The sequence below is a fragment of the Mytilus galloprovincialis genome, chromosome 8 (genome assembly GCF_965363235.1).
Source record: "Mytilus galloprovincialis chromosome 8, xbMytGall1.hap1.1, whole genome shotgun sequence".
NCBI lineage: Eukaryota > Metazoa > Mollusca > Bivalvia > Mytilida > Mytilidae > Mytilus > Mytilus galloprovincialis.
Genome location: NC_134845.1, coordinates 28,377,533 through 28,402,658, shown reverse-complemented (window position 1 = coordinate 28,402,658; position 25,126 = coordinate 28,377,533). Strand labels below are relative to the sequence as shown.

Below are 25,126 nucleotides of genomic sequence, written 5' to 3'. Positions count from 1 at the left end.
TACAATATGTCACTGATATGATATAAACCAGAAACATTGGACAGACGTCCTGAGGACCTCTTTAAGAAAAGTGAAAATATTTTGCATCTACACTTAGGTTGTCTACATAAAACAGAAATATATATATACCATCTGGGACTAATAGAATCAAATTTAGTGTTCTCAATGTTATGTATAATTATGATCTGTTTTTATAATACAATAAATTATAAATCAACCATTTACACTCACCTGTGATGTTCTGAAAACATGTGAATCATGACAACAACCTGGCCAGTTTGCTTTTATGTTTGTAAATCTTCCTGAAAAAAAAATCAGTTAAAACATTATATAAAGCACTACTTTAAGTTACTTTTTGTCAATTAATATTTTTTCAAAAACTAGTAAACCTTAAGAGACATTTCACAAAAAGGGAGGGGTCGAAGATTATAAAGCCTTAGTCTAATTAATCCAGCGTCTTTTTTTTCAAGTAATTTGTTTATAGCACAAAATGGAAACTAGAGGCTCTAAAGAGCCTGTGTCGCTCACCTTGGTCTTTGTGAATATTCAACAAAGGACACAGATGAATTCATGACAAAATTGTGTTTTGGTGATGGTGATGTGTTTGTAGATCTTACTTTACTGAACATTCTTGCTGCATACAATTATCCGGGATCCCTATCTATAAGGATTGGCCCAGTAGTTTCAGTGGAAAATAATAGTAAAAATTTACAAATTTTATGAAAATTGTTCAAATTTACCATAAAGGGTAATAACTCCTTAGGGGGTCAATTGACCATTTTGGTCATGTTGACTTATTTTTAGGTCTTTCTTTGCTGTAAATTATTGCTGTTTACAGTTTATCTCTATCTATAATAATATTCAAGATAATAACAAAAAAGCCAAAATTTCCTTAAAATTACCAATTCAGGGGCAACCTACTAACCAGTTGTCCAATTCATCTGAAAATTTAGAGCAGATAGATCTTGACCTGATAAACACTATCAACCCCTATCAGATTTGCTCTAAATGCTTTGGTTTTTGAGTTATAAGCCAAAAACTGCATTTTACCCCTATGTTCTATTTTTAGCCATGGCCGCCGTCTTGGTTGATTGGTCGGGTCACCAGACACAATTTTTAAACTAGATACCCAAATTATGATTGTGGCTAAGTTTTATTTTATTTGGCCTAGTATTTTCAGAGGAGAAGATTTTTGTCAAAGATTACATAGATTTACGGAAAATGGTTAAAAATTGACTATAAAGGGCAATAACTTCTAAAGGGGTCAACTGACCATACTTATTTGTAAATCTTACTTTGGTGAACATTTTTGCAGTGTACAGTTTATCTATATCTATAATAATATTCAAGATAATAACCAAAAACAGCAAAATTTCCTTAAAATTACCAATCCAGGGGGAGCAACCCAACAACCAGTTGTTCAATTCATCTGAAAATTTCAAGGCAGGTAGATCTTGACCTGATAAACAATTTAATCCCGTGTCAGATTTGCTCTAAATGCTTTGGTTTTTGAGTTATAAGCCAAAACTGCATTTTACCACTATGTTCTAATTTTAGCCATGGCGGCCATCTTGGTTGATTGGTCTGGTCACCGGACACAATTTTTAAACTAGATAACCCAATGATGATTGTGGCCAAGTTTAATTTTATTTGGCCCAGTAGTTTCAGAGGAGAAGATTTTTGTACAAGATAACATAAATTTACGAAAAATGGTTAAAAATTGACTATAAAGGGCTATAACTCCTAAAGGGGTCAACTGACCATTTTGGTTCTGTTGACTTATTTGTAAATCTTACTTTGCTTAACATTTTTGCAGTTAACAGTTTATCTCTATCTATAATAATATTCAAGATAATAACCAAAAACAGCAAAATTTCCTTAAAATTACCAATTCAGGGGCAGCAACCGACCAACCAGTTGTCTAATTCATCTGAAAATTTCAGGGCAGGTAGATCTTAACCTGATAATCATTTTTACCTATGTCAGATTTGCTCTAAATGCTTCGGTTTTTGATTTATAAGCCAAAAACTGCATTTTACCCCCATGTTCTATTTTTAGCCGTGGCGGCCATCTTGGTTGGTTGGCCAGGTCACCGGACACAATTACCCCAATGATGATTGTGGCCAAGTTTGATTATATTTGGCCCAGTAGTTTCAGAGGAGAAGTTTTTTGTAAAAGTTAACGACGGACGACGACGACGACGACGACGACGGACGACGGACGACGGACGCCAAGTGATGGGAAAAGCTAACTTGGCCCTCTGGGCCAGGTGAGCTAAAAAGGGGGGGATTACGAATAAATAAGTTGAACATTCTTTTACGAAAACAACGTTTTTTTAAGATGGAAAACATTTTTTTTATTAAAGTTACTGTATGGATTTTTTTTTATCTAGGTCTGGAAGTAAAACTATTAATATCAATTTCAATATAAGACTTCGTTATATGGAACAGACTATAGTGAGACTGTTTTCTGAAATTTAATTTAGGGGGAACAGCAGATTTGTTTACAATGTGACAGTTCAAAATTATGTGAAGATGAAAACAGAAGAACATTACCCTTTGCATCACATACTGCTTGAACATTCAGGCTTGGGTAGCCTTTTCTGTTGATAAATGAGGGTTCGTCATGATGCGGTTTCTTCATTCTTATATGTGTCCCATCAACAGCACCCAAAATGTTTGGAAACCCATCAAACTCGTAAAATTCAGCTTTGGTTTGGTTAAGGTTAGAAGGCCACTGAATGAACTCGTTCCTCTTTTCACAAAGGGCGTCTAAAACAGAATCGACCATTCTTGAAACTGTGCTTTTGTCCAAACCTACAAAGTAGAGATGCACAACTTTAGGATAATAATGACTGGCCAATTACTTTGTAAACAAATATTGTACTGTAGTGCAGAGTATGGAAGAACCAATGCAACAATAAATGCATGTACACTATGAATTAGCACTTAAGATTCTGCTAAAAGTTCTCAAATTGAAATATAACATGCGAAAACATATGTAAACAGTTGAGGCATTTAAAAGTATATAGTCTTACCTAATGTGTCAACATGACCTGGAGGAAACTGCCACTGGCAAGAAATCTCAATGTCACCATTATCTGTTGTTCTACACTGAGGGCATGATTCCGGTTTGTCTGACGTGTCAACCTGTCCCTTACTATATCAGATAAGAATAAAATGCCTTCCCTCCCAAATCTGTAGCGTTCTCTAAGTTCTGTGTCAGTGTAGTCTAGGGTAAGTTCTTCTTTGCTTCTAAAAGTTCTTTCTTTTCTTTGAATTGGTACATGAAACAAGGCTAAGTCTAAGGCGGCCATCTTTAACGCTGCGTTAGGGGTTTAATCGAGGTATGTGAAGTGATTAAGTTTAACACAGATTTAACGACTGAGTTAAGCGTTAAAAATTTTGAACAACACTTAACGATTATGTTAAATTTAACGACTGGCTAACGACACTTTAACGACATCGTTTGCTTAACGACACTTTTGAACAACCGGGCCCTGTCTTCCAAGAATTATGTGTTTTCCTTTTCTTTTCTTTTCCCCCAATCTTTATTGCATATTTGATGTTTACTAAGTTTACAGCTTTAACTTAGTATCCTTCATGTTAGCTTACCTAATAGTTAAGGGAAGCACTATTTGGCAAGATATTGTTTCTTCATAATATTAGTTTTCATAACATAAGTCATTTCACAAAATATATTTGATAAATTATTGTGATTACACATACATTATATTGTGTTTCTTTTTCTCTTTTTCATAATACTATTTTTTCCGGAATCAACTCCGTTATCGGTATGAACCGTGTTTCCATTAATATTGGGCACAGTGTTGTTTTTCACATGTGCGTTATCGGGTATAGTTTTGATGTGTGTCGTCTAAATATAATTATTTATCCACTGGATTTAACGATTATATATGGTGAGTTTACTATTCAAGTTTTCTTTAGTTATATACTGCTCTTTTTTTTTGTCGAAATGTATATATATGTAATGCACAAGTAGTTAAAGTTTGACATGTTTAAGTTAGAACACTCATCCGAAATGAAACATTATTTTTCCACATTAATTAATAAACGTACGGATACATTTATACCGTAACAGTTCTTTTTATCTTTTGTAAATACACATTTTAAAATATAAAAATGCAGTATAATTTACATGTGGTGACTCATGCATGGCTGAACATGTTTACACACATTGAACATGCATGGTTGAACTTGATCATAAATATTACCATATTTGGCTTGTGTACAATAAACAATTTTGTACACAACCTTTGCGCGCAGCTTTTGATTACATTTGCGCGCATTTTTTTGACAGGTAAACTCAGGTAAACTCATGTAAAATACAGATAATAATACTGATTTATTCATTAAATTGTTCTATTTTTACAAGTATAAGTACCCCTTTCGTTAGTATAAGTCCCCTGCTCACCAACGAGGAGGTGGAAGTGGGATTTAGTAGATATAGGAAGATGTGGTATGAGTGCCAATGAGACAACTCTCCATCCAAATAACAATTTATAAAAGTAACAACACGCTATAAAGAGTATTACTAGTGTTAAACAATTCAAACGGGAAAACCAACGGTCTAATCTATATAGAAAACGAGTAACGAGAAACACGTATAAATTACATACACAAACGACAACTACTGTACATCAGATTCCTGACTTAGGACAGGTGCAAACATTTGCAGCGGGATTAAACGTTTTAATGGTACCAAACCCTTATCCCTTTTTCTGAAACAATAGTATAACATCACAACATAGAAAAACACACGATAAAATATAAGGCTTAACTAATAAAAAAAAACGTAAATTAACACACTATGAACGAATAAATTTGATCCCTACTTTCTTAATTTTGCGCAACCAACTTTGGCTTCAATGAAAACGGCAGCATTCTATTCTAGTATCTGGAAACACAGATCTAAATGCATTGTGCATTGCGATTTCAAAGTCAATATGTACGACCCTTGGTTTAAACATAATGGTTCTGTATGTACACAACGAAGATATCATGTTGAGCTAAACAGTGTAAATTTCCTGTTTTGAATGGTAAGAGAGCAAATACTAGTGGTACATAATGTCCCAATTTAAATCCATGAAAATTGTAAAGTTGTTCAAAATATTTTGGACAGTAACTGAAAGTTCCGTCAATGAAAAGTTATTATTTAATTATGATTTAATTTAAAATTATATTTTTACCTGAGTTTACCTGTAAAATGAATGCGCGCAAATGTAATCAAAAGCTGCGCGCAAATGTAATCAAAAGCTGCGCGCAAACGTAAAACATTTTAATCCCCAAATGCGCGCAAACGTAGTGCGCCCTTTGTGCTTCGTACAAAGATTAGTCCTGCTTCAATTGAATCTTTGCAATGAATCTATTTGTTTTTAGAATTATCTGATTAGTTTTTTTGTTATTAAAATTGTTTATTTCAATAATTTCTGAAATTTCTTTCTGGAAATTTTTTAAAATGTTATTTTTTTTTGTCTTCTTTTCTGAGACAAAATGTGATTTGTATATTGAGAAGGATATTATAGTTAATATATAATTAATATCAAAGTATGCTAAATCTTCAAGGATTATAATGTCTTTTTCAATACCCAGGGATTTCATTAATTTCATTACTATTTTTTTTAGAAAGTCATTATTATATGAGCAATTGACAAAAAAATGTTCATAGTCTTCCTTTTTTTTACAATGCTTACATAAGTTGTATTCAGTAATTTTCCACTTTTTTAAAAGTTCATTACTTGGCAGTATGTAAGGAAAAGGTTTCCATCTAAATATTTCAAGCAATTATCAGTAAGATATTGAACAAGAGTGCACACACTGAAATGTCTCGCCTTCTTTACTAATCATTGATATTATGTTGATAGTCCTAAATATAAAGCTTTATTACAACTGTCACTTAAACTTAACATAAACCAAGAAAACTAAACATTGACCTTTGAACCATGAAAATGAGGTCAAGGTCAGATGAACCATGGCAGGCAGGTAGGCAGGCAGGCATGTACAGCTAACAATTCTTCCATACAATAAATATAGTTGACCTATTGCTAAATAGTTTAAGAAAAACAGACCAAAACACAAAAACTTAACACAGAGCACAATGAACCATGAGAATGGGGTCAAGGTCAAATAAAACCTGTGCGACTGACATGAAGATCATAAAATATTTCCATACACCAAATATAGTTGACCTATTACATATAGTATTAAAAAAAAAGACCAAAACTGAAAAAAATAACTTTGATCACTGAACCATAAAAATGAGGTCAAGGTCAGATGACACCTGCCAGCTAGACATGTACACCATACAATCATTCCATACACCAAATATAGTTGACCTATTGCATACAGTACATGTATAAGAAAAAAAGACCAAAACACAAAAACTCAACTATAACCACTGAACCATGAAAATGAGGTCACGGTCAGATGACACCTGCCAGTTGGACTTGTACACCTTACAGTGCTTCCATACACCGAATATACTAGACCTATTGCTTATAGTATCTGAGATATGGACTTGACCACCAAAACTTAACCTTGTTCACTGATCCATGAAATGAGGTCGATGTCAAGTGAAAACTGTATGACGGGCATGAGGACCTTGCAAGGTATGCACATACTAAATATAGTTATCCTATTACTTATAATAAGAGAGAATTTAACATTACAAAAAATCTTAACTTTTTTTTCAAGTAGTCACTGAACCATGAAAAGGAGGTCAAGGACATTGGACATGTGACTGACGGAAACTTCGTAACATGAGGCATCCACATACAAAGTATGAAGCATCCAGGTCTTCCACCTTCTAAAATATAAAGCTTTTAAGAAGTGAGCTAACACCGCCGCCACCGGATCACTATCCCTATGTCGAGCTTTCTGCAACAAAAGTTGCAGGCTCGACAAAAATAAAAATTAACGTATTTTTCAATTTAGAATTTAAATGTTTCTGAAATATTTTTTCCCACATAAGAAAACCATTTGGTTTATCACAACTATCTTTCAGTGTGAATATTTTATCAAGTTCTGTGTTTTCCTTGTCCTAATTATTTGGTTCATTATCCTGTGTATACTATTGTGTAGCTTTGCCGTATGCTTCTTGCATGCCTCCTGCACAGAAGAATTAACGGCATTTCCAGCCAAAGAAAGCTTTAACACTAAAATGCGATCAGGCTGTAGCTATTTCCGCTGAAGGTAAAGTGATCTTCTATTCGGGAGATCGTTAAAGTGAGAAATTCAAAAGTTAGCGATCGCAAGGGGTTACCAACGGGTTATTGCAAATGTTTTTCTCAGGTTAGCACATATCTTCATATAAACAATTAGGAAAAGGAAAAACACAGATAAGAACCACAGAAACAACCCTAGTTATAAACATTTAAGGTTGCTCATTGAACGGAGTAAATGAGATGAAGTTCAAATGATCAAACAGTAAAGTGTTCGTGTGTTAATTATCAATGATGATGATACACATGGCAAATGTGACTTGGACATCTCTTACCGTCAAACTATCAGGTTTCAAGTTTCAGAACCCAAATAAATTAATATTTTTATCAGGTAACAAGTTTCAGAACCCAAATAAATGAATCTTTTTATCAGGTAACAAGTTTCAGAACCCAAATAAATTAATCTCTTATAAGGTTCATGTGGACCCTTTGGCTAAAATGGCCGTATTTTCAGCTCAAAATTTACTCTTAGTAGAGGTCGGTCATTTAAAGACGTATCAACCGTATCATATACGTTGACGTATCCGCATCTGCAGATATACTAAAAAACAGTATATGATCCCGAGGTTTAATTTTCTGTAATAATGCAAATGGGCGAATGATTAATTTCTAATGCAGAAATTAACAAAACAATAAGGAAATATCGAGTTTTTGTGGAATAACCCTACTTTTAAAGATATTCCGTTATAGTTGGAACAGTTTACAGGCATGATAGGAGTGAATACGGTAAAATCGTTTGTTGTGTATGAACTTGTGCTCACGTAGCATTGACAAAATTGAAATTGTTAATTGTTGATACTCAGTACTTTCTATTACATTTTATGATAAAATCGCAAATGAACAATATTCAAAGTTCCTTACATGTATATAAGTAATACATTGGAATTTTTTGTTTTTGTTTATTCATATAAGATCTTGAAATATTTTTTAACTAGATTATTAAAGGATTGTGTACGATATTCGACCGTGTACCTGCCCTACATTGGCTCCTTTTTAAGGGCATGTAAAAGTAGTTAATATGTAGCAGAGTGATTTTTCATGCTTCATAAATTATGTAATTTGCACATTTGAAATCCTTGATTTATATATTAAGAATCTACTTATCAAATTCTTATTGAGTCTTTAGTTTAATTATTTCACTCTTGCAAAGTATTTTTACTAAAGGATATTTATTCTTTAATATTTGATTTAGTATATAATTTACGTATTGAGTAATGTTACTCATACATATTCATGGGGGTTGAAATTGAACTCTTGTTTTGATTGGTTCTTAGTTATTGGCGGTTAAGTTGAGTTTTCCTTTGTGCACCTTGGGGAGAATTTACCTGGACACTGGTCAGTGAAAGACGTTCATGATTGACTCAGATTATTATATCAGAAACCCATATTTACAGATTGTATTTACTATATTCAGCTTTATAGTTTGCCAGACATGACTAGTAGGTTGCACTTTCTTCTTTATTAACATTTTGACACGAATTAATAGGTTTGGTTAACTTTCCTATTTTCGAGTAAATACTCTTCAGATTGCATGCTTATAACACCAGAATGAAAGATTTGAATGAGCGTATTTTTGGTAAAGAAGCTAGGTCATATTTTTATAAAGTAATGTAATATTTGCCGCTGATCATAGCGTAATTATGTAATGTTAAGAGATATCGTTAAAACAGTATTTTACGAATACTGCGTGTAGAAAAATGGCGGCATGTATGATAAGTTACAGTATATTGTGAAAAGAATATTCGAGTTACATATTGTGTAACACAGTGTAGATACTATTCTGTACGCTATCCGGAAGTCGCGATTTTCGAAGCGAGAACTTTTTGGATCACATTTTAAATTTGATGGGTATACTGAATTAAACGGTAAGTTGATCATCTGTACATTGCTTAATGATTAGTTCAGCCGACATCGATATTCTCAAATGGTTTAGAATTAAATTCCGTACATTCAATATTCGTGTCTTAGCCTTAATCAAGAGATTTTCAAGTGCATCACTAAGAAAAATCAGTCGGCGAACCTAAAAACAATCTTTTTGCCCTCTTAGTGTACAAATTAACGTAAAAAAACAGACTTAATTAACTCAATGAAGTATATTTCAAGTGGTGGTAAAAGTTTCAACCAGATCTTTGAAGCCAGAAATAAGAAAATTACACTTGTTTGAATTTCTCACTGTACGATCAGTCTCGCTTGTTTATTTTAAAACTGTATGATCAGTCTTTATGTCACTGTATTCTAGTGGTGATTTCAAAGTTATTTACGATACATTAGAAGGTGGCATTTTTCTAAATAACACAAATATATTTCAATACATTCACATCCTGAAAACTTATGAAACATGTTTTAGCTTGATAGGGTGTACTCGATTTACTACATTAAGTATAAGGATGTTTAAATGTTGCTAAAATAAGAGGAAGGTTTGATGTATACTAGTAAATAAGTTTCAGAAATGTCCTCCGTTTTACTTGAAATTGTACAAACACACAGATTTAGTTGTAATATAAAAATGCATGTATTTACACACATTCGAGGCCGTACTGTAGCCTATAATTGATCACAGTTCCTTCACTTTGTTTAAGATGTAGAGCTATATAAAAAAAATGTGGTATGATTGCCAATGAGACAACTATCCACAAAAGACCAAAATGACACAGACATTAACAACTATAGGTCACCGTACGGCCTATAACAATGAGCAAAGCCCATACCGCATAGTGAGCTATAAAAGGCCCCGATAAGACAATGTAAAACAATTCAAATGAGAAAACTGTCTTTTTGACACTCAATTGTACACCACTTTGTCAAGCGGGGGTTTATAGTGATAAAGAAGTCCGTCTTTCCGTTCGTCCGTTGGACCGGTACAATATGTTTCGCCGGTTTTGTAAGCGCATCTCCTCATAAACCACTTAATATACATTGGGGGGTTCCGGCCATTTTTAAATGGAGAGGGGTCCAATCCATGAGAAAAGGGGATTCCAAATATATGTTCCCATACAAATGAATGTGATGGTTAAAAAAGAGTTTCAAACTGCCGGATCCCCTTTTTTTGAATCCGTCACTGATATAACTATTAATTAATCTTATTCGGATTCCTTATCATAAATGGCAATGACTGTATTGTGTACCGTCTATTTCGACTTTTAGTAAAAATCTTTTATGGGGTGTCTTTATATAAGATACGGACTTCAACATTACATTATATGGGGGGCACCCATCAGGTATTTCCAACACCTCCTAAACCAATCATTAAAGTTTTCTGAAATTGCTCCATTTTTACTCGATTAATGCATTATGGACCTTCTATTTCTGTAAACTTACCAAAATTATATCACATGAATTATCCCCCTACGCAAAGCTGTCTTTATCCATTTTTTGTTATTTTAAAAGACAAGCTTGATTTATGTTATCATCAATTGGTCAACGGCGGACGGTGTAAATAATCTTTAAAAATGTAATAGCTTAACAGATAACTGTAACGACACACTATTACAAAGTCCACAAGCGAATCATGTATTACTTTTTAGGCATTTGATTTTAAATAAGACTGATGGAACAAAAATACAATTATTTTGCTGTCTAAAAAATTCATCCGAAATATATTTGTATTATCTGATGAAAGTAATTACACGTTATAGTTCCCTGGATAGTTCATAATATCACATATACACGTATATACCTTCAAATTGCTGTTGTTTTTTCTACAAAATCACGACTGGTCATACAGTCAAAAAATCTGAAATCGCTTCTAGAATACAGTCAGTTCTAGACTGATCGTACAGTAATTTATTTTGGGATCCTCAAGGAAAACATATTTTTTTATGGGAAATACGAATATTCTACTTAAATACGAAAAGAATATTGAAACAGTATATATTTAACTGTAAACTGATGCAAATATTTGCAATAAAAGATTATTTGCTTTGTGCTACGAGAGCAAAATTGTCCATCGATTTCACTTTTTTCTACCAAGTTGATGTGATGCACACGTATCTATAATACTAAAATTACGAGGTCCAATTTGTCAGCCGTCATCACGTAAAAACGACGAATCAAAGAATTCAACTTTATATATAACTAATATAGTACAAAGGTGTAGATTAAAAATTACACCACTCCAGGCCCTTTTGTTTTCCACGTAATTAGTATTGCCAATAATTAAGAAGTTCCGGATCGAGTCCGATACCGATACCAATAGTATATTCACCTGTTACCTATTACCTTATCTGTACGTTCCGCATCTGACAGGCGCACCACCAAACGGTGTATTCAGGATTAATATGCTATATACACGGGTCATAATCACAGGATTGACACTACTAAATTGTAGTATTTTAATCAGTAAGACTTTCTAAGATAACAATACGAATACTAAACATCTGGACTAAAAATAAGGCGTATAGGTACAGTTTTCAATTTGTTAGCGGGCATGACGTAAAACAGCGAATCAAAGAATTCAACTTTATTTATAACTAATATAGGACAATGCTGTTGATTAAAAAATACTCCATTCCAGGACCTTTTGTTTTCCAAATAATTAATATTACCAATAATTGATAAGTTCCAGTTCGACGGGTTCAAACAGAAAGATTTGAAAACAAGAAAAAACTGTGTATCTTATAATCGGCATGACTTTATCAGATGACAATACTAATACTAAAATAAGGCTTGCGCAAAGTTATATACTTTAATTCAGTCACGGACCCGCGATATCACGGGTGTGTTCTAGTATTTTATATTCTAATGCATGTTTTTGTTACAGCTACTCATATTTATGATGCTATATATACATTGAAGATGTTCAAAGCACTTTGTAGATATAGGAGTAAACAAATGATGAGAAAAGTTACCGTAGGCAAAACCGTCCTGTTAGCCAGTTGGAAATCATCGCTTCGAAAATCGCGACTTCCGGATAGCGTACAGAATAGTATCTACACTGTGGGTTTGTTAAAGTACATGTGACATGTGATGTACATTTCACTACACAATTGAATGAATGAACATTCCATAGTAAATGTGTATCTACTGTTTATAGTAACACTATTATATTAGGAATTGTTTAAACTGTATTAAAATTGTCTGTGATATAATATGTGTATAATATATTCTATATGTTACATGAACTATCATTAATGTTTATAATCTTGTTATTTCAGAGTTTTTATTCTCTGGTAATAAAACTATCCGAACCCAGAAAGTCTTTCGTTTATTTCATCTATACCGGAAGAGACCCCTTTCACAAATAGAACCCCTTATTTTTTTTTACAAAACATCACTATCACAAATATTGAAAGTGTATGTTTGATTGTTTCGAAGAGATTCCAATTTTTTTTTTGTAATGAAGTACGGTCTTATTAATAAGCTCGGGATCACATGATAATTTTTGATATATCTGCAGATGCGGATACGTCAACGTATACGATACGGTTGATACGTTTGTAAATGACCGACCTCTAGTACAGACAAATCTGTGCATCTGGAAAAGTTTTAAGGTTTATGTACCCTTCTGTAGCCATTTTTGTACGAACTTTTCAAACTTCAATTGTATCAAAACTACAGATATTATGAATAATAGAGATAGGCCATTTTGTACATACTCCAAGGGGAAACTTGATGCAAAGCATTATTTTTTACTGTTCCATTGCATTTAATAGAAAAAGAGGACTTTGTGGCAAATATATCAAGATTGTTATAGAAAATCAACAGCCTTTATCCTTGTTCTCTCATATTTGGTAATTTGATGACTGATAGATGTAGGATTATTGCATGCAGTGCTAGCATTGATTTCTTTAAAACAAGTTTATAAATGTAGTTATTGGTTAAGACAAGTAAAAATATGGCCAAAATCAAGTACACCTTTTAGGGTGCGCTCGACTTTAGTGACTCAGCACGAGGTGTTTTGGAATTTACAGGTTACTTAGAACTTTTTGTAAAAAATAAACACTAGCACATCATAGAAAATCAAGTGAGTAATTTATGTTTCAAATTTTATAACTAAAATCTCTGTGTTAAAGGCTGTGGATTTTCTATAAAAATCTTGATTTATTTGCCACAAAGTCCTCTTTTTCTATCAAATGCAATGAAACAGTAAAAAATAATGCTTTGCATCAAGTTTCCCCTTGGAACATGTACTAAATGGCCTATCTCTATTATTTATTATATCTTTAGTTTTGATACAATTGAGGTTTAAAAAATTCGTACAAAAATGGCTACAGAAGGGTACATAAACCTTAAGGCATAGCATGCCCTAGATAAATAGAATTCAAATGCATTGTATGGTTCAGAAAATTCATAACTTAACTGGATTTTGCTGTGCACTTTTTTTCGTCCCTGTAGAAGATGATACAATAACAAACAGTTCAGTTTTCCTTGATATGGTCCACTCAGGTACACAGTTTAAATCACCAATTATTATCAGGTATCTGTTGTCCATCTATTGTCCATGTCAATCAATACAGCTCACTTCAATTATTACCTGTGGGGAAGTTCTCAAACCTGTTTCACAACCTAGTTTATTTTGGCACCTTCTGGAGGAATGAAAAAAAGTGAACTGCAAAAACCTGGTAAGTTTTTATTTTTCTAAAACATAAAACATATTTGAAATTTATTTATCTAGGGCATGCTATGCCTTAAAATTTTTACAGATGCGCAGGTTTGTCTGTACTCAGTGTAAATTTTGAGGTGAAAATACGGGCATTTTAGCCAAAGGGTCTAACAAGGCAATCAAAGTTATTTACTCCGTCTACTGGCTAACATTAGTGCGCAGTACATTTATATTATTTATTACTAAAAGTGACACAGCTTATTGAAAAAAAACGAAAATAACGAAAACTGTCAATGATTAAAGGTTGGTTATTATTGTAAATTTAAACTACAGCCACAAAACCATGTTGATCTAACGAGCCTTACCGATCACCTGAAATTTATATAAATTTGCAACATTGATATACTAATATTAAATTCTCTTTTAATTTGATAAATGCAAAACAAATGGTAGAAATAATAATTTCAGGGGCCGTGTCAACGAAGCTGTCCTAGGACTAAGACATGTCTTATGATGGTCTTAGGACACGTCTTAGTCCTAAGTCGGGTTAACGAAAGTCTCCTAAAATAAGATATGTCCTAAACTTGGTCCTAAAGTTAGGATATACAATTAGGTGTCTTAGGATAGTCCTAAAGGTTACATCGTCCTAAAACGTAATAAAAACAACAAATATGGCATAAACTCAATACTAAAAATACTAATACAATATTAAACTATCATATTAGATAAAATTAATTTTAAAAAAATTGTTAAAAGATTTAATTGTATTAATATATTAAATTATTTCGTGCTGCCTTTTTTGAAGCCTAAACAATACTATCATCATAAGCAAAACATATTTTAAATATTAATTCAAATATGGGAAAAAGTTAACTTCTTTTTTACCTAATCCTGATTCGATACATGTAATGAAATCGAGTGGCCCTAAGGACAAAACTAGTTTATGTACTAAAATTGCAGAACGAATATCACAAAGTTTTGTGACCATTTACTTTTGTTTTTGTATTAAATTCATTTATATCTTTTATCATATTTAATAATGTATTTATTGGTATTCCGTAAAACTTTGAACTTTTATTTTGCGTTAATTGTTAACACGTCCTAAGACCATCCTAAATTACCTATCTTAGGACATATCCTAGGATACTTTCATTGACACGGCCCCTGGTCTATATCTCTTATTAGACATGTTTAATACGAAAAGGTATATTCACGACGCTGAGGTTGACAATTTAAACTTTGAATGTGGGGACTGTGTCAAAACACAAAAGAGATTACCTGTGTATACTTTGAATATTAGTGAGACAATTTTATTTATATTCCGTATGGAACGAATATCCAATAACATATGTACCATTAGAAATATAAGAAATATATATTTTTAAATCCCATAATATGTTTAAGAAACTCTAATGCAAAAAAATGGGAGGGGGTTGGGGTCATGTAAATGCAGTAGATGTGCGGGGCAGCGGAGAGACTGGGTACGTACGTGTGTGAATTATTCGGCGAGCCCTTAATAGACCTTGCAAATAATCTAAAGTATTATAATTTGTTTTATAGATATAGGAAGATGTGGTGTGAGTGCCAATGAGACAACTCTCCATACAAATAACAATTTAAAAAGTAAACCATTATAGGTTAAAGTACGGCCTTCAACACGGAGCCTTGGCTCACACCGAACAACAAGCTATAAAGGGCCCCAAAATTACTAGTGTAAAACCATTCAAACGGGAAAACCAACGGTCTAATCTATATAAACAAAACGAGAAACGAGAAACACGTATATATTACATAAACAAACGACAACTACTGTACATCAGATTCCTGACTTAGGACAGGTGCAAACATTTGCAGTATACCTAGTATACTCGTGACGGTCTGTAACGGTCGTTTTATATCATACTTTGTTAAAACAAAGAAGTTATCATATGTTTTTTTATCAACTTGTTTGCCACCTAAATTTTTATGCAGTTAAGCTGCATTATGCGAGCACCCTATATTTGTGTTCTACCCAATAAATGCTGAAACACTTGCCACTGTTATTATCTAGCTAGCTACTATGTTATATATAACTAATTAGACACTTTTTTAATACTTTTTATTCTGGATTACAAAAAATATAACCAGAAAAACCTTAAATGATCGTCGATTTATCCAAAAGTTTTAAAGTTACACATAGGAAGTAGTGCTTATTAAGAATCCTTGTGTAGTTCATTATGACTTGTGCTTTTAGCTAAGATGTCAAAGAACAATTGTATGAAATATTTAATCGCCGAAAATCTCTTAAGACAAGTAGTTTAGATTTCCCAAATGACAATAGTCGTAGGGATATTGTTTGTCATCAATACGTAGTACAACTACGTCAGTAGTCTATTATATAATACGTTCAACTGTTCATGCTGTTGGCGGCAATTTCAAAATAGAAAAAGAAATTTTCGTAGCTTTTCAATTTGGAGGCCGGTGTGCAAATTAGCGGTGGTCCGAGGTCCACGACCTTCCACTTTTGCAAGCGGAATTTCGAATAGGATAGTTGGTTTCTAGCTACGCCCGACGTAGTCACCTTCCACTTGAAAGAAAATAAGAAATTACTTTGCAAACCTTTTCACCATGTTCACCAAAGTCTCCAATTAAACGAGCTAAAAACTTATTTTTATCATTATTAGTCATGACAGCGATGTTCGTTTTGTTCAACCGCTAGCTTTATACAGAAAATCGCCGACAAATATTGTATAAATTCGAGTAAAATCGTATCTGATTGATAAAAACAACATTGTAAACACATAACAATGGCGGCAGTGAGGACAAAATTTTACAATATCGGATCTGATTCCGGAAGCGGATAAGGGTAATTCCGGGTTTAGCGATCATTTACAAAATAAATCCAAGCAGATGAAAAAATACATCTATGCATGGTAAATGAATATAAACACTAGAATTGTAAACCAAAAGATATATGTAAAAGAAAGAAAAAGCAGAAAAATACTTTATTCAGAAACTCAAAATTACTTTTTGACAAATTTTAATTTAAAAATCCAATACAAAGTGACAGCTGGGAACAGTATATCTAACAATATACATGTTCATGGTCACAGTCTAAATTTTCTTTATAAATGATAAATGATGATAATGCATGTGAGATGCTTTTAAAGTGCAAACATATTGCTGCAATTTCGAAGGGTTATTTGTTTTTCTCAATTTTGAAGGGTCAATTAAAGTAGCTGAAAGTTTCTTTCTTTATTTTCACAAATAATGCAACTATATTATACATGTAAGTAAATCATATGATATATAGGTGGCATTCTTTGGGCCACTCTACCCCCTCCTGTTTGATAACTTGGAAACGGTCGAGCTCCCCACCCCTAAACCATATGAGGGGCATATCAAGGATTTTAGGTTAGGAGGGGCATAAACTTAAAAGTTTGCCAAGCAGAGCGAGGCTAAAAAAAATTTGAGGTAAAATTATCAGAATATTCTTTATTAAGCTGAGAACAACCCATGCTTTGCAAATTTAAGGGGTGTGCAAGCCCGCAACCCTCCCCCCGTCTGAATCAGCCCCTGCATATATTCAAGTATAGGACAATATGATAAATAAAAAATGAAACATAGGGGGAGTCCCTGGAGTTACTACACTCCCTCCTGTTTGAGAACTTGGAAACGGTCGAGATCGCCACCCCTAAACCATATATATTCATGTACGGGACAATATAACAATTCAAATGAAAGATAGGGGGAGTCCCTGAGGTCACCCCAACCCTCCTGTTTGAGAACTTTGAAACGGTCGAGATCCCCACACCAAAATAATATATATTCATGTATGGGCCAATATAACTAATTAAATGAAATATAGGGGGAGTCCCTGGGGTCACCCTTCCCCTCCTGTTTGAGGACTTGACAACCAATGAGGTCCCCACCCCTAAACCATATATATTGATGTATTGGACAATATAACAGATAAAATAAAATGTAGGGGAAGTCCCTAGGGTCACCCAACCCCCAGTGGCGGATCCAGAAATTTTCATATGTGGGGCCCACTGACAGACCTAAGTGGGGCCCGCTCCAGTCACACTTCAGTGATTCCCTATATAAGCAACCAATTTTTTTCCCAAAAAGGGGGGGGGGGCGGGCCCCCTGCCCCCCTAAATCCTCTGCCTACCCCTACCTGTTTGAGAACTTGAAAACCGTTGAGATCCCCACCCCTAAATTATATATATTCATATGTATGGGACAAAATAACAAATCATTTACATTTACTATGGGCAGGTCAGTCAGACCTCACCTTTGATCCCTGTTGTAGTGAACATTTGTCTGATTCGTGTCTTATAACTTTTGTACTATAGAACACAAACTCAGTTTTCTTTCCAGGGAAACCAGTCCATTCATACTATTACATGTTCATACTAAGTCAAATTGAACTTCTAGCAGTCAAATAAAACCAAGGTTAACTACCAAGTAGAACAACTGCAATCATTGGGAACTTGTACCACTGCAGACTCACCATAAAAAAATATACATTGATATATGCATTGCTTTTGAAACCTTGATAACATATAAATTATTTGCCTTAATAAATAAATCATTAGATAAACATGAATGTATTATATATGAATGTTTAATGTTGAGGCAACATTGCCACAGTTTTCATAATTACGGTTGCCTTGGTTTTTGGTTAACTGCCTTCAGCGCTTACAGCGCTTTGATTATCTGACGGGGTGTGTTTAAAGGGGCACTAGCTACGAGATATATAAAAAATTTAAAATTTGATTTTTTTCTGTTCAATCAATAATGAAAGTGAAATAGTGAAATAACAATTCGCTTTTTGCAGCCAAAAGGTTCAATTTTGTCAAATTACGCTAAGAAACATTGATTATTAGTTATTCACTTGCAAGTGAATGAGTCGACCTCTTTAAATCCGTATTCATGTGAACTTCAATTTAACTCCTAGCTAGAGATTGACAACGCATGCATTGAACGTGTACTGGTTATTTAAAGAAAAAGAATGTCAACAATGAAAGTGAAACTACGGTAAATCATTTGATAACTAATTCGATTGCACATGAAATCATTCTTATACGATTAAAAACAATATGAAACATCTATTTTTAATCTATAAAATAAAATCAAACAGACCTATAAAAATCCAATTGCAGTGTTGGTTTAATCTATTCATATCTTTATTTATGTTTACATCGCTTATATGGTCATCCGAGGTCAAATCGATAGTTAATTAGATGGCGTCTGGACTAAAATACACACGAAACGAACCTATATATTATCTACCCCGTGCTCTGTAAACTGTTTATTTTAGACTTTTGATAGTTTGGATAAATGTTTTAAATCCAATATGAGAATTTGAGTCAAATCGGTGACCATGAATTTGACAGCTAGTTCCCCTTTAAAACATCTAAACACGATTTTTATACAATTTCAAGTTGACACATGTTACATTATAGTTTCAAAAAATTTACTACCGGTCATATAGCTTCGAAGGCTTGTATTTTCTTTATTTATTTATTTCTAACTTTGTTTCAATTTAAACAGTTTCAGCTCAATTTGTATTTTCTTCATAAGTGGTTTGTGATGATTGTTTGTTGCGTAACGTCCAGTGGCAAACATGTCATACGTGCTCAGGACGATAAGAGGTTTGTGTAAAATATGACTCACCGGTTGAACATCCCTGCAGAGTTTCAAAATGCATAATGACTTTGCATTAACACCTTAACACCACCTTATGCAGATATTTTGTATTTTATAAATTCCTGAAACATTTTTGTGGAAATTCGCCAATTACTTCATAAGAAAATGACAATAGGAAAATTAACACCGATGACCGATGTGTCTTTCTTCTATCTAAGCTACCAATTCTAGGGGTTTCTCTTAAACTTTTTATGGCGTTTTTAGATCAAATCTGTTGCATGTGTGCCTATTACTACTTTAAGGAGGTACCAGTTGGTTTTTTTAGCTCACCTTGCCTAAAAAGGCCAAGTGAGCTTTTCTCATCACTTGGCGTCCGTCGTCCGTCTTCGTTAACTTTTACAAAAATCTTCTCCTCTGAAACTATTGGGCCAAATTTAACCAAACTTGGCCACAATCATCATTGGGGTATCTAGTTTAAAAAAATGTGTCCGGTGACCCGGCCAACCAACCAAGATGGCCGTCATGGCTAAAAATAGAACATAGGGGTAAAATGTAGATTTTGGCTTTATAAATCTGAAACCGAAGCATTTAGAGCAAATCTGACATGGTGTTAAATTGTTTATCAAATCAAGATCTAGCTGCCCTGAAATTTTCAGACAAATTGGACAATCGGTTGTTGGGTTGCTGTCCCTGAATTGGCAATTTTAAGAAAATTTTGCCGTTTTTGGTTTATATCTTGAATATTATTATAGATAGAGATAAACTGTACACAGCAATAGTGTTCAGCAAAGTAATATCTACAAATAAGTCAACATGACCAAAATGGTCAGTTGGCACCTTAAGGAGTTATTGCCCTTTATAGTCATTTTTTACCAATTTTTCGTAAATTTTTGTAATCTTTTACAAAAATCTTCTGCTCTGAAACTACTGGGCCAAATTTAATCATACTTGGCCACAATCATCATTGAGGTATCTAGTTAAAAAAATGTGTGCGGTGACCCAGCCAACCAATCAAGATGGCCACCATGGCTAATCCAGGTGATGGATATCACTCATGGAAAGATTAGAAGAGTAGTTGAAATAATTTCATATTATGGAATGGTGGGGAAAAATAAACATTAATAAAGCACTATTGCTGAAAATTACATTAACAGCAGGTCTTTAGAAGGAAACGTGCTTTTCCAGTATGAGGATAAAATGAGCTCAAATAAAATAATATGGGTCTCTTAATTTGCACAATTTTATTTAAACTGTAGTTTATATCTTATCCAAATAATGTTGCCTGTTATGAACATGTTTCAAAAAAAATAAATTGCAAATCAAACATTCTTCTAGTAAATGTTATCAACTATCCTTGTAAGACATAAAATCTAGACCAACAGCTAAGAACTTTAAAGTGTCAACAAAAATAATCCAAAAATGTTGTTTTGGGGCATTTTGTAAGTTGAAAAAGAGGTTATATGACATTAAAGATTAAAAGTTGTAGAGTGCCTTTTGATCAATTTTTCAAAGTATTTTTCAACACAGGGTATTGAAAATGTACTTTTTAAAAGTAAACAAATTAAAATACTTATTTTATTGAAATATATATGGATTTTTCTTGATTGCAAAAATATATATTTACTTCTAATAAAAATTCAAATGACTAAAATAGACATAATGATTGATGGGGAATAAACTAATAAACAATGGTTTGTTATAATTAAAAGTTTTAAAATTTGAAAACTGTTTCAAGCCAATTCCTGATAAAAAAAAAAGTGAACTAATCTAAATTGTTGATTAATTACAGATGATTTTTGGAAATCCTTTAATCATTTATCTTTCAGATATAATTTACAGAATCACTTTATGTAATGTAGATCAAAAGTAATAGGCAATAAATAAATCTATCATCCTTATATATATCACACATCTAATATATACATTTGTGTATTCAATTATGAGGTCAAATATTTGTATATTAAGATCTAGATGTATAGTGCAGGGTTCTGTATAATTATATAAGACTGAGGTTGATATGTAATGTGGTCAATTTGATTGACAGTTTAGGAGGTGGGGCATTGTAATTAAAGGTTTTCCTTGTCTTTAATTGTTTAGTGATAATGACAGTTGTCAATCAAACTAGTATCAATACCCAATTACCGAATCAAAAAAAAAAGCCTGCACATCAACACATCTTAATGACATACATTCTTGAACGAACTGCTCCAATAATATACCCATTTTTTCAGTTTAGATGTGTATTATGTGCACATACATGAGAACCATAGGGAACTATATTTCAGTGTGAATACATTTACTAACAGTAGCTAACCTGTCGTGTTGTTAGGGAGGCCGGTGCCTTAGTAAAGATTTAGAACAAGTTCTAATCTTTCCAAAAATAGGACATAGTGGTAAAATGAAGATTTTGGCTTATAACTCTGAAACCAAAGCATTTAGAGCAAATCGGACATGGGATTAAATTGTTTCGGACATGGGATTAAATTGTTTATCAAGTTAAGATCCATCTGACCTGAAATTTGCAGACGAATATGACAACCAGTTGTTGGGTTGCTACCCCTGGTAATTTTTAAGGAAATTTTGCAGTTTTTTGTTATTATCTTGAATATTATTGTAGATAGAGATAAACTGTAAACAGCAATAATGTTTAGCAAAGTAAGATCTACAAAAATTGTCAGTTGACCCCTTAAGGAGTTATTGCCCTTTACAGTCAATTTTTAACAATTTTCATAAATTTTGTAAATTTTTGTAAATTTTTAACAAAATGTTTTCCTCTGTAACTTATGGGCCAAGTTTATTATAGATGAAGATAATTGTTAGTAGCAAGAAAGTTCAGTTTAGTAAAATCTACAAACACATCACCTTCATCAAAACACAATTTTGTCATTAACCCATCTGTCTTTTGTTGAATATGCACATAGACCAAGGTGAGCGACACAGGCTCTAAAGAGCCTCTAGTTTCAGGGAGGGGAGGGGCTAGGATTAAATTGGAAAAAGGCAATTATACCACATCTTCTTTTTTTTTTTTTTTATAGAACAGGAGTTTTGAGTAAAAAAGGCAGGATGAGCAATTTGGCCAAAAAAAAAGGCAGGTTGACTGACATTTATGTCCTTAAAAAAGTCAGAATAAACTTATGGGAAAGGCCGGACCGATAAAAGCGACAAATAAAAAGGCAGGAAATATATAACAACTATGTTGAACCCCGTAATACTTTTCACATGCCTGTCCTAAGTCAGAGGCCTGTAGTTTGTGGTTGTCTTTGGCTACTGTCTGGCATATTTGTTCTTCGTAAATGGTTTTGTTATAAATTATTTCAAATAAATATGTCTTCTTAGCGGATAAAATTTATCCGTGTCGATCACCCATCGTTACCCCCTTCAGACGCCATCAACTAAGAGCTAAACCACGAGCAAAAAGAAGAAATAAAATGAATTAGCGTATATCAGTGTCAAGTATATGTCGAACACATTCTAGGGCGCTTAAAAACTTTCAGAGTCATTGGAAGCTTATGGAGACACCCGGGAGAAAAAAAAATCAACAGACTATAGAGCTTTGTGTGGGATTAGTGGAGCGACAGATTGAACTTTTTCAGGAACTGTAATAAAACAATAAAACTAATATCTAACTGGCTTACTATGTATATATTATCAATCTAGAATCGAATGAACTTGTATAACTCTCAGTCCCCCTTTTTCTATCCTATCCACTCCTGCACGCGTACACATTTCACGTCTTATGATAGCCAGCAATGATAACACAAAAGCAATTGTCATATACGAGGTTATATTATAAATGTGATTTGAATTAACCAAGGCGCACAGGATTTAAATTTTACATGTTTTAATCTATAATCAGTGTTTTGACACCGTCCCCATATTTAAAGTCTTATTTGTCAACCTCAGCGTCGAGAATATACCTTTTCGTAACATGTCTTTTAGGACTCATTATGATTTTTACCTGTTGTCTTTTTTGTGGCTTATTTTGCTGATAATTTTTTTTATTGACAGAATCTCTGTATTTTTATACTTTTTGCACAGTTCGACTTATCCATTATAATTTTCTAGATAAACGGTCAATAAAACATTAATTTGTGTAAATTCTTCATTTTGTGAAAAACTCTAAGAGACATCTGACCAAGCAGAAGCTAGCGAACAATAGCTAGCGAACAATAAGCCAGCGAACAATAAGGCGATATATCGAGAAACCAAAAAAACAGAATAAGACAACAACGGCCGTTAAATCAAAAAATATTCAAAAAGGCAGAAAATTCGTTAAAATATAGCAATTTTAACTCAATTTTGAAATGGTTTTTATCCCATCTATTGATAAAACAAGTCACATCTCTTTTTTGGCTAATATTCAGTACCACAATAACTCTGCATCTATCAACGGATTATTTGTAGGTGTGAGCCACCAATGCACCCTCTTCAATTTAGAACGTATGTAAAAGTAGTCCTACCCTGTAAATAAGCACCATTGATGTCATTGTTTAACTAGAAACTAGAGCTAAAAATTTGAAATAAATGGCAAAAAAATGGCTTCTAGAGAAAAAATCATGAGGGGTGTCACGGGGTATGACTATTTACGTCTTGAAGAGGAGAAACAGGCGCTTCTTTTGCGCCAGGTATCGACGGGCGCTATGTTTAAAAATCTAAAACTAGAGCTAAAAATTTGAAAAAAATGGCATAAAAAATAGGGGGGTCGGCCCATTCCTGGGCTGCTAGATACAAATAATGAGGGGTGTCACGGGGTATGACTAGATAGGTCTGGTGGAGGAGAAACAGACGCTTCTTTTGCGCAAGGTATCGAAAGGCGCTATCTTCAAAAATCTGAAAGTAGAGCTCAAAATTTGAAAAAATGGCAAAAAAATAGGGGGGTCGCTCTATCCCAGGGCTATTCTAGATAAAAATAATGAGGGTTAATTATTTTTACGAAGATGGTGTTTTGTTATAAATGAGAAATGCTTGGATTTCTATGTTTACAGCAACTGGTTAAAAGACTCGTTTAGATCGCCACTAAACCTTGTTAGCCAAGTAGTTATTGTAAATTACTAGATTTTATGGTGTCCTTTTTATCTCGGAACTTCATGTAAAGTGCTTCATACTGTTTGGAAAAGGCAATAACTAGTATTATTCCACTGCATGCTTAGGGTTAGGGTTAGGGTTAGGGTTAGGGTTAGGGTTAGGGTTGGCCCTAGGTCGTGTAGAGGAGAAACAGGCGCTTCTTTCAATTTTTTCTCTTTTTTTAAGACATTGCGCAGAATTTATCTTTGTTTCAAATTAGAAATAAACAACATTACATTTCGTTGCATATAAGAAAATAACCATCACTGACAGTTATCAATCAAAGGAGTAGGTCCTGTCAGGGCCGATTTTGGCCTCAAATTTCAGGTTCTTCTAAGGACATATTTTGGACACTTTTTAAACATTTAAGTGTCTATTTCAATTGATTCAATTAATTTATGTGAAAGATTTTAACTGATTTACTCATTAAAAACGCTCCAATTCTAGCTTAAATATGACACATTTTATAGGTAAGGAACCACTAATTCAGGCCCTGTCAGAAAGAACATAAAGGTATGTTGATTTTTTCATCACAAGTCAGGATAAGGTACAATTTTGACATGAAATAACTGTCACTTTATTTGAAATTAAGACAAAGTAGCCATTAATGCGTGAAGTGCAGAATTTAGCATAGAAAGCAATGGGGC

At 33.3% G+C, this 25,126-nt stretch overlaps 1 protein-coding gene across 1 annotated transcript in view; it reads right to left on the bottom strand.

The window, feature by feature from the left end:
* Positions 1 to 284: 284 nt before the first annotated feature.
* Positions 285 to 25,126, bottom strand: part of LOC143043002 (uncharacterized) — a 136,261-nt gene continuing 111,419 nt past the window's right edge. The window contains exon 4 of the mRNA XM_076215500.1: positions 285 to 302. Within this exon, the coding sequence (XP_076071615.1) occupies positions 285 to 302 (18 nt within the window). The remainder of the gene's footprint in view (positions 303 to 25,126) is intronic.